General features: G+C 53.4%; 1 protein-coding gene across 1 annotated transcript in view; it reads right to left on the bottom strand.

The window, feature by feature from the left end:
• GTPBP1 (GTP binding protein 1) overlaps positions 1 to 12,045 on the bottom strand; it is a 47,495-nt gene that overhangs the window by 21,188 nt on the left and 14,262 nt on the right. The window contains exons 3-8 of the mRNA XM_068251783.1: positions 8,115 to 8,295; positions 5,500 to 5,848; positions 4,226 to 4,349; positions 3,467 to 3,581; positions 2,775 to 2,919; positions 2,440 to 2,622 (exon numbers count right to left, since the gene is read on the bottom strand). Coding sequence (XP_068107884.1) covers positions 2,440 to 2,622; positions 2,775 to 2,919; positions 3,467 to 3,581; positions 4,226 to 4,349; positions 5,500 to 5,848; positions 8,115 to 8,295 — 1,097 coding nt within the window. The remainder of the gene's footprint in view (positions 1 to 2,439; positions 2,623 to 2,774; positions 2,920 to 3,466; positions 3,582 to 4,225; positions 4,350 to 5,499; positions 5,849 to 8,114; positions 8,296 to 12,045) is intronic.

Raw genomic sequence — 12,045 nt, 5'->3', positions numbered from 1 at the left:
TATCCAGGCTTCAGAGGGTGTGCTGTACCTCACATAGCCACACCTACCTCTATCCAGGCTTCAGAGGGTGTGCTGCACCTCACATAGCCACACCTACCTCTATCCAGGCTTCAGAGGGTGTGCTGTACCCCACATAGCCACACCTTGCCTCTATCCAGGCTTCAGAGGGTGTGCTGTGTCCCCACACATAGCCACACCTACCTCTATCCAGGCTTCAGAGGGTGTGCTGTACCTCACATAGCCACACCTACCTCTACCCAGGCCTCAGAGGGTGTGCTGTACCCCAAATAGCCACACCTACCTCGGCTTCAGAGGGTGTGCTGTACCCCACATAGCCACACCTTACTTCTATCTTACTTCTATCCAGGCTTCAGAGAGTGTGCTGTGTCCTCACACAGCCAAACCTACCTCTATCCATGCTTCAGAGGGTGTGCTGTACCCCACATAGCCACACCTACCTCTATCCAGGCTTCAGAGGGTGTGCTGTACCCCACACATAGCCACACCTACATCTATACAAGCTTCAGAGGGTGTGCTGTACCCCACATAGCCACACCTACCTCTACCTAGGCTTCAGAGGATGTGCTGTACCCCACATAGAAACACCTTACTTCTATCCAGGCTTCAGAGGGTGTGCTGTACCCCAAATAGCCACACCTACCTCGGCTTCAGAGGGTGTGCTGTACCCCACATAGCCACACCTACCTCTATCCAGGCTTCAGAGGGTGCGCTGTACCTCACATAGCCACACCTACCTCTATCCAGGCTTCAGAGGGTGTGCTGTACCCCACACAGCCACACCTACCTCTATCCAGGCTTCAGAGGGTGTGCTGTACCCCCACATAGCCACACCTACCTCTATCCAGGCTTCAGAGGGTGTGCCGTGTCCTCACACAGCCAAACCTACCTCTATCCATGCTTCAGAGGGTGTGCTGTACCTCACATAGCCACACCTACCTCTATCCAGGCTTCAGAGGGTGTGCTGTACCCCACACAGCCACACCTACCTCTATCCAGGCTTCAGAGGGTGTGCTGTACCCCCACATAGCCACACCTACCTCTATCCAGGCTTCAGAGGGTGTGCTGTGTCCTCACACAGCCAAACCTACCTCTATCCATGCTTCAGAGGGTGTGCTGTACCCCACACATAGCCACACCCTACCTCTATCCAGGCTTCAGAGGGTGTGCTGTACCCCACACATAGCCACACCCTACCTCTATCCAGGCTTCAGAGGGTGTGCTGTACCTCACATAGCCACACCTATCTCTATCCAGGCTTCAGAGGGTGTGCTGTACCCCACATAGCCACACCTATCTCTATCCCAGCTTCAGAGGGTGTGCTGTACCCCCACATAGCCACACCTATCTCTATCCAGGCTTCAGAGGGTGCGCTGTACCCCCACATAGCCACACCTATCTCTATCCAGGCTTCAGAGGGTGTGCTGTACCCCCACATAGCCACACCTATCTCTATCCAGGCTTCAGAGGGTGCGCTGTACCCCCACATAGCCACACCTATCTCTATCCAGGCTTCAGAGGGTGCGCTGTACCCCCACATAGCCACACCTATCTCTATCCAGGCTTCAGAGGGTGCGCTGTACCCCCACATAGCCACACCTATCTCTATCCAGGCTTCAGAGGGTGCGCTGTACCCCCACATAGCCACACCTACCTCTATCCAGGCTTCAGAGGGTGCGCTGTACCCCCACATAGCCACACCTATCTCTATCCAGGCTTCAGAGGGTGCGCTGTACCCCCACATAGCCACACCTACCTCTATCCAGGCTTCAGAGGGTGCGCTGTACCCCCACATAGCCACACCTACCTTCTGCAGTCATACTGTGTAGACGATCTCTGACCAAGGCAACTAACATACCCAATGTGAAGGGGATCATCATAAAGACCATAAACATTAACTCTTTATAGCGATAGAGGTCATGAAAACTTACGTTGCTGAAGAAGAAATTGTTGCTGAAGCCATGAAAGTCTATGGAACACTCCCTAACCTTCCCATAGATTGTGTTATAGACCCCGTTTATGGTGGATCTATCACCTGTAGAGGCCTCAGACTGCCAACATCGAGGAACAAAGGTTCAGAAAGAAAGCAAAACATACACAGCCAAACACTGACTGCTAGGCTATAAACACAACCTCATCAATATATGTACACATAATTCCCTTCTCCAAGCTGTACACATGGTTTCCAGAACAGGAAGTTCTGAGAGAACAGGAAGAGGAGAGTTCTGGCAAAGAAAGCGATAAACAACAGGCTGTGAGAAATATGTGAGGAAACCAGGACTGTGGAGTCGGAGCAATTTTGGGTTCCTGGAGTCGGTGGTTTCATAAACTGAGGAGTCGGCTGATTTTTGTATCGACTCCACAGCCCTGGAGGAAACGAGAGAAATCTGTCCAATAACTGCACTGTGGTCTCTGCTTTACCTTCTTCAGAGCGAAGGACGCCGTCTGGCCACCCCGGACTTCCTTCACAGGCATGCGTTTGCGATGGATGGACTTCACTGCAATGGAAGTAAAGTTGCCCAGGGGGTCGGGTCCCAGGAGCAGGAGGTCGTTCAGTTTAATCAGCCCTCGTAATGTCGTTCCTGAGACCACCGTGCCCACGCCCTGCCGGGAAACACAAAGGTGAGAGTTACCGGTATACCTTCCAGAACCAGGCGAGTCACCGGCATACCTTCCCCGATAGCCGCCAGAACCAGGAGAGGAAACACCTTCCCCCGGCACCAGCCTGACCCATCAGCATTCCATACAGAACGTACCGGCACAGAGTACGTGTCATCAATCTGGAACTCTGCCGGCTCCTCCTCCCTGGAGCTGCACCGTGGCGACAGCAAGTTCAGGAACATCTTCAGGAGCTCCAGGTTCTCCCCAGTCACATTAGAGATCTGAAAGATCGGACACATCCTGGCAGGAGAAGCAAAGGAAAGGCATTCCTTCTCAATATCTACAAGCTTCATATTTCATCTAGGGGCACTCCTCCCATCAGGATTACACACAGCCCACAGTTACTGGGGAACACCCAGAAGATTACCCCCCCTCGTCCCTGGAGACTGGTGAGGGCAATCCATAGCTCCTCCTATCAGGATTACACACAGCCTCCTCCCACACCCTCCCAACCTGCACAGCCACCCTGCAGCAGCCTCTTCCCCACCTGTACAGCCACACCCTCCCAGCCTGCACAGCCCCTTCTTCCCCACCTGTACAGCCATGCCCTCCCAGCCTGTACAGCAGACTCCTCCCCCACCTTTACAGCCACGCCCTCCCAGCCTGTACAGACAACCTGAAGCCGCCTCCTCCCTCTCCTGTATAGTTACACCCTGCAAGCCTGTACAGCCGCCTCCTCCTCCTCCTGTACAGCCACACCACAAAGGTTACAAAGTCACCTGCCACTTAGACACTATGGTGCCACCATGTCCCTCCTTTGCCAGGCTGAGTTTTGTGCTATTAGTACCTCTCTGAGCTGAAGTTGGAAGCTGTGACGATAACATCATCTTTGTTCTGCACCAAGACGGGAATCTTTCTACATCCCGGAGATTTGAGCAGCCGCTGCAGAAGCTTCAGGGTCTCTGTAACAGGGAAATATGAGTGAGTTACAGTTACAATTCATACCATTAGTGTTAGTGTGTGTCATCAGCTAGCCGCTAAACTGCACCTGTGCATATTCCCAACATGGCTGCCACTGGCCCGGCCACACCCCTCGGCCCGCTCCACCAGACTGCCACACCCCTCGGCCCGCTCCACCAGACTGCCACACCCCTCGGCCCGCTCCACCAGACTGCCACACCCCTCGGCCCGCTCCACCAGACTGCCACACCCCTCGGCCCGCTCCACCAGACTGCCACACCCCTCGGCCCGCTCCACCAGACTGCCACACCCCTCGGCCCGCTCCACCAGACTGCCACACCCCTCGGCCCGCTCCACCAGACTGCCACACCCCTCGGCCCGCTCCACCAGACTGCCACACCCCTCGGCCCGCTCCACCAGACTGCCACACCCCTCAGCCCGCTCCACCAGACTGCCACACCCCTTAGCCCGCTCCACCAGACTGCCACACCCCTCAGCCTGCTCATTCATAGGCACTTATATGTTCCGAGATTTTCATGTTCTGGCTCTCGTTACATGGCACGTATGTGTGTTCCCACCCAAGTTCTCCTTTCTACCCCCTCTGCTGCATTAAAACAACCTGAAAAAGGCAGAGTAGATAGTTCACCTTGTAATATGTTTGCTGGGCACATGTCAATTTTTGTTACCACCACAAAGACTGGGACATTTAACGCCAATGCCAGACCCAGGTGCTCCTTGGTCATGCCCACAATGCCAGCATTACTGCCCACCTATAGAAACAAAAAAAAAATCCAGTGAACAGCAAGTCCCACATTATCTTCATTACATGCAGAAATGAACAGGCACAAGGTATTCTGTGTAATGTAACCTGCATCTGTCAGGCTAATCTCTCCCTGTAAGTCACATGACAGCAGAACGCCAGTAACTGTTCAGCAGCCTTAACATGAAGCCCCACCCCCAATCCCTCCAACCCACAGGTGAGTGTGAGGTACAGCTACAAAGGGACTGAAAACCTTATAAAAAGATAAATGCTGAAATAAGAGGCGATAATGTGGAGAAATCATTGGAGGATGCTGTGTGTCCAAAATTAAAAACCGCCCTTAATTGAGGACATGAAAATGGCTGCTACTTTCTGAGTGACCCTCCTAGATTATCAAATACAGTAATATATTGCTTGCATTCTATGATGCAGACATTAAACCAGCAGGTGTTGATTCCGGAGATACCTTCAATGACAGACTGTACAGGCTTATTGCAAGCGTTCCAGACGTTACGTCTCTTCTTCGGGCATTATACAGAGCTGGGTCAGAACCGCACAAATTGAATGTTTCTGACCCAGCTCTGTAGAATGCCTGAAGAAGAGACGCAACGTCTGGAAAGATTGTAATAAGCCTGTACAGTCTGTCATTAAAAGGTATCACCGGATTCAACATTTGTTGGTTTAATATCTGCATTTCTGCTCCTCGACTAACACCGGACCGCACCTCACTTGTATTCTGTGATATTCTCTTCTATGACAGACTTCAGAATCATTGCGAGACTGGCAGCCTAAACAGAGCTGTTCTGCCTGCTTGGGGGGGGGGGGGGGGGGGGGGGGGGAATCTATACATGGTTGTAGCCACTGTCAGGAATCATGGTTCTGCCCGCCGGGGGTGGGGTCTGAATGTCGCTTTGTAGCCACTGTCAGGAATCATGGCTCAGCCCACTGGGGGCGGGGTCTGAATGTCACTTTGTAGCCACTGTCAGGAATTATGGTTCTGCCCGCCGGGGGTGGGGTCTGAATGTCGCTTTGTAGCCACTGTCAGGAATCATGGTTCAGCCCGCCGGAGGTGGGTCTATATGTCACTTTGTAGTCATTATCAGGAATAATGGACGTTCAGATAACAGAAAGACGGTGGTTATTCTGTGAAAAGAGCTCACCATCAACATGCAGAAATCGGGCAGGTGACCGGTCATCCCGAACACGGTGGTCTTCAGATATTTCTCATGGCCAGCAAGGTCTATAAAAGTAATGATCTTGGAGGACTTCTCACAGATCTTGGTCCATTCCAGACTGCCTCCATGGCTGTCCGGCTTGTTGACGACATGACCGTGGCTGTCAAACCCCAGAATGTCATTGCCCACGCTGCTGGTGCGTCCCGACTCAATCTCATGTTTGTGGCGGAAGAGCTTCTGTCTGGCAAAGCCACGCCCGTTGTCCAGCTCTCCATGCGTCAGAACTCCTAGCAGCGTACTCTTCCCGGCATCCACATTGCCGACTACAGCCACCCTGCAAGAGAACACCGGAGGTATGAGATTTAGTCTGTGCAGATAGGTTCTCAGCAGGGAACAATGACTAAATGTGGCATCAGAAATGTTTTGGTAATATATCAGAGAGAAGGTTCTCTCAGGCCCATCCTCCCACTCTCCACACAAGCAAAGGAGAAAATACAACCATGCAGAAATACAAGGAGGACATCACTGCCACTGCTGTGGGGATTTCCAAAATGTTATTTTAACCAAAAAAGAATGATGTTGTGATTGGTGAAGGAACAATGAAGCACACTATATGAATACTTTGTGCAGACCTGGATCACCATTTGCTACAGTTCCTGCACCTGCCATAGTAATGACCTGTGCTGTGCGATCCTTAGGACTTCAATCTTAGATGATCAAATTAGATAATTTGTGAGAATGCTATCCATAACCTGTCCCCCAAGAACCACAAAGGAATAACCCATCTTTCAAGACAACCACCCGTCCCTCCTAAGGAAACAACCCATCCCCAAGGAATAACGTCCCCTGAGGCAGAGGACCTCCAAGAAATACACTGTCCCCTGAGGATTACCCCATCCCATGGCAGAGAACCTCTGATAAATAACCCATCCCCTGAGGCAGAGAACCTCTGATAAATAACCCGTCCCCTGAGGAACACTCCATCCCCTGAGGCAGAGACCCTCTGATAAATAACCCGTCCCCTGAGGAACACTCCATCCCCTGAGGCAGAGACCCTCTGATAAATAACCCGTCCCCTGAGGAACACTCCATCCCCTGAGGCAGAGACCCTCTGATAAATAACCCATCCCCTGAGGCAGAGACACTGATAAATAACCCAACCCCTGAGGCAGAGAACCTGATATATAACCCATCCCCTAGGGAATACCCCATCCCCTGAGGCAGAGAACCTCTGATAAATAACCCGTCCCGAGGAATATCCCAACCCCTGAGGCAGAGAACCTGATATATAACCCATCCCCTAGGGAATACCCCATCCCCTGAGGCAGAGAGCCTCTGATAAATAACCCGTCCCCTGAGGAATACCCCATCCCCTGAGGCAGAGAACCTCTGATAAATAACCCGTCCCCTGAGGAATACCCCATCCCCTGAGCTAGAGAACCTCTGATAAATAACCTGTCCCCTGAGGAATACCCCATCCCCTGAGGCAGAGACCCTCTGATAAATAACCCGTCCCCTGAGGCAGAGAACCGGATATATAACCCATCCCCTGAGGAATACCCCATCCCCTGAGGCAGAGAACCTCTGATAAATAACCCGTCCCCTGAGGCAGAGAACCTGATATATAACCCATCCCCTAAGGAATACCCCATCCCCTGAGGCAGAGAACCTCTGATAAATAACCCGTCCCCTGAGGAACACCCCATCCCCTGAGGCAGAGAACCTCTGATAAATAACCCATCCCCTGAGGAATACCCCATCCCATGGCAGAGAACCTCTAATAACCCATCCCCTGAGGAATACCCCATCCCCTGAGCTAGAGAACCTCTGATGAATAACCCATCCCCTGAGGAATACTCCATCCCCCTGAGGCAGAGACCCTCTGATGAATAACCCATCCCCTGAGGAATACCCCATCCCAAGGCACAGACCCTCTGATAACCCGTCCCCTGAGGAATACCCCATCCCCTGAGGCAGAGAACCTCTGATAAATAACCCATCCCCTGAGGAATACCCCATCCCCTGAGGCAGAGACCCTCTGATGAATAACCCATCCCCTGAGGCAGAGAACCTCTGATAAATAACCCTTCCCCTGAGGAATACCCCATCCCCTGAGGCAGAGAACCGTCCGAGGAATACCCCATCCCCTGAGGCAGAGAACCTCTGATAAATAACCCTTACCCTGAGGAATACCCCATCCCCTGAGGCAGAGAACCGTCCGAGGAATACCCCATCCCCTGAGGCAGAGAACCTCTGATAAATAACCCATCCCCTGAGGAATACCCTTATCCCCTGAGGCAGAGAACCTCTGATGAATAAGCCGCCCCCTGAGGAATACCCCATCCCCTGAGGCAGAGAACCTCTGATAAATAACCCGTCCCCTGAGGAATACCCCATCCCCTGAGGCAGAGACCCTCTGATGAATAATCTGTCCCACAGAACAGTGAACCACACAGGAAGTGCGACAGGTTCAGTGTTTTCAGCTACTTCCTGTCTGTCAGAGTGGACAGTAAATGTGATGTAAAGTGTACATTTTTCTGTTTATTGTACAGTTGTGTGTGAAATGTTGGCACTTTATCATGAATATTGTGTGTCCTCACCTCACTTCCAGGAAGTCGTTATCTCCAACTCTCTTCCGGACGAGATAGTCCCTTACTCTGCCCCCGGCCTCTTGGTGCTCTCGCAGCAGGATCATATCCGCTCCCACCTGCTCCGCCATACTGGTCACAGTGGCCACAGATGCCTCCATGTCCGCCTCGTTCAGCCCGTACTCCGTACCATCTGCAACACAGATACACATCTATCACATTGTGTCTATGAAGAGACATTCTCAGTGCCTGCAGTACGACGGGCAGAGACCGCAGACGCCTCCATAAAAATAGGCTTTCCTGATTCGTATAATCAGACTGTGCCAGATTTACACGGAAACTATTTCTTACAATACGTTTTAAACACCAAAAAATTGCTCAGTAAATCTCATACACTTCCAATGAGGTCACGGTTTTTTTTTTTACCTCATGAAACAGCCATTCCATACTTCAGGTAAAAGTGGACAGTGACAGAAGACAGGGACTGGCAAACGCCAAGTGACAAACGATAGTTGGAAGTGTGGCCATATCATGAAAACCCGGCAAACAAAACTGTCCTGCCAACAATAATAACGTGACGAAGGTGACAGATAAAAACCGGCTGCCCGGCCAGGTAAATAACAGGGATACGACTACACACACGAAAGCGCAGAGAGCATGCGCGCGCGCGCACACACACACACACACACACACACACACACACACACACACAGGAAAGCGCAGAGACCGCACACACGGGATACGGCTACGCTCACGCAGGAAAGCGCAGAGACCGCACATACACTCGGGATACGGCTATGCTCACGCAGGAAAGCACAGAGACCGCACATACACTCGGGATACGGCTACGCTCACGCAGGAAAGCGCAGAGACCGCACGCACACACACACACACACACACACTCGGGATACGGCTACGCTCACGCAGGAAAGCGCAGAGACCGCACACACACACACACACACTCGGGATACGGCTACGCTCACGCAGGAAAGCGCAGAGACCGCACACACACACACACACTCGGGATACGGCTACGCTCACGCAGGAAAGCGCAGAGACTGCACATACACTCGGGATACAGCTACGCTCACGCAGGAAAGCGCAGAGATCACACACACGGGATACGGCTACGCTCACGCAGGAAAGCGCAGAGACCGCACATACACTCGGGATACGGCTACGCTCACGCAGGAAAGCACAGAGACCGCACATACTCGGGATACGGCTACGCTCACGCAGGAAAGCGCAGAGACCGCACACACACGGGATACAGCTACGCTCACGCAGGAAAGTGCAGAGACAGCACATACACAGGATACGGCTACGCTCACGCAGGAAAGGGCAGAGACAGCACATACACTCGGGATACAGCTACGCTCATGCAGGAAAGCGCAGAGACTGCACATACAATCGGGATACGGCTACGCTCACGCAGGAAAGCACAGAGACCGCACATACACTCGGGATACAGCTACGCTCACGCAGGAAAGCGCAGAGACCACACACACACACACACACGGGATACGGCTACGCTCACGCAGGAAACCACAGAGACCTCACATACACTCGGGATACGGCTACGCTCACGCAGGAAACCACAGAGACCGCACATACACTCGGGATAGAGCTACGCTCACGCAGGAAAGCGCAGAGACCGCACACACACGGGATACGGCTACGCTCACGCAGGAAAGCACAGAGACCGCACATACACTCGGGATATGGCTACGCTCACGCAGGAAAGCACAGAGATCGCACATACACTCGGGATACGGCTACGCTCACGCAGGAAAGCGCAGAGACCGCACACACACGGGATACAGCTACGCTCACGCAGGAAAGTGCAGAGACAGCACATACACAGGATACGGCTACGCTCACGCAGGAAAGCACAGAGACCGCACATACACTCGGGATACGGCTACTCTCACGCAGGAAAGCACAGAGACCGCACATACACTCGAGATACGGCTATGCTCACGCAGGAAAGGGCAGAGACAGCACATACACAGGATACGGCTACGCTCACGCAGGAAAGCACAGAGACCGCACATACACTCGGGATACGGCTACGCTCACGCAGGAAAGCACAGAGACCGCACATACACTCGGGATACAGCTACGCTCACGCAGGAAAGCGCAGAGACCGCACACACACGGGATACGGCTACGCTCACGCAGGAAAGCACAGAGACCGCACATATACTCGGGATACGGCTACGCTCACGCAGGAAAGCACAGAGACCACACACACGGGATACGGCTACGCTCACGCAGGAAAGCGCAGAGACCGCACATACACTCGGGATACAGCTATGCTCACGCAGGAAAGCGCAGAGACTGCACATACACTCGGGATACGGCTACGCTCACGCAGGAAAGCACAGAGACCGCACATACACTCGGGATACGGCTACGCTCACGCAGGAAACCACAGAGACCGCACACACACTCGGGATAGAGCTACGCTCACGCAGGAAAGCGCAGAGACCGCACACACACGGGATACGGCTACGCTCACGCAGGAAAGCACAGAGACCGCACATACACTCGGGATATGGCTACGCTCACGCAGGAAAGCACAGAGACCGCACATACACTCGGGATACGGCTACGCTCACGCAGGAAAGCGCAGAGACCGCACACACACGGGATACGGCTACGCTCACGCAGGAAAGCGCAGAGACCGCACATACACTCGGGATACAGATACGCTCACGCAGGAAAGCGCAGAGACAGCACATACACAGGATACGGCTACGCTCATGCAGGAAAGTGCAGAGACCGCACACACTCAGGATACGGCTACGCTCACGCAGGAAAGCGCAGAGACCGCACACACGGGATACGGCTACGCTCACGCAGGAAAGCGCAGAGACCACACACACACGGGATCCGGCTACACTCACGCAGGAAACCACAGAGACCGCACATACACTCGGGATACGGCTACGCTCACGCAGGAAAGGGCAGAGACCGCACATACACACGGAAGACCGCACATACACTCGGGATACGGCTACGCTCACGCAGGAAAGCACAGAGACCGCACATACACTCGGGATACAGCTACGCTCACGCAGGAAAGCGCAGAGACCACACACACACACACGGGATACGGCTACGCTCACGCAGGAAACCACAGAGACCGCACATACACTCGGGATACGGCTACGCTCACGCAGGAAACCACAGAGACCGCACATACACTCGGGATACGGCTACGCTCACGCAGGAAACCACAGAGACCGCACATACACTCGGGATACGGCTACGCTCACGCAGGAAACCACAGAGACCGCACACACACTCGGGATAGAGCTACGCTCACGCAGGAAAGCGCAGAGACCGCACACACACGGGATACGGCTACGCTCACGCAGGAAAGCACAGAGACCGCACATACACTCGGGATATGGCTACGCTCACGCAGGAAAGCACAGAGACCGCACATACACTCTGGATACGGCTACGCTCACGCAGGAAAGCGCAGAGACCGCACACACACGGGATACAGCTACGCTCACGCAGGAAAGTGCAGAGACAGCACATACACAGGATACGGCTACGCTCACGCAGGAAAGCACAGAGACCGCACATACACTCGGGATACGGCTACTCTCACGCAGGAAAGCACAGAGACCGCACATACACTCGGGATACGGCTACGCTCACGCAGGAAAGCACAGAGACCGCACATACACTCGGGATACGGCTACGCTCACGCAGGAAAGCACAGAGACCGCACACACACGGGATACAGCTACGCTCACGCAGGAAAGTGCAGAGACAGCACATACACAGGATACGGCTACGCTCACGCAGGAAAGCACAGAGACCGCACATACACTCGGGATACAGATACGCTCACGCAGGAAAGCGCAGAGACTGCACATACACAGGATACGGCTACGCTCATGCAGGAAAGTGCAGAGACCGCACA

Source organism: Hyperolius riggenbachi, chromosome 9, assembly GCF_040937935.1.
Source record: "Hyperolius riggenbachi isolate aHypRig1 chromosome 9, aHypRig1.pri, whole genome shotgun sequence".
In the NCBI taxonomy this organism is placed as follows: domain Eukaryota; kingdom Metazoa; phylum Chordata; class Amphibia; order Anura; family Hyperoliidae; genus Hyperolius; species Hyperolius riggenbachi.
The sequence above is the reverse complement of the archived record's forward strand: the minus strand, read 5'-3'. Positions and strand labels throughout refer to the sequence as shown.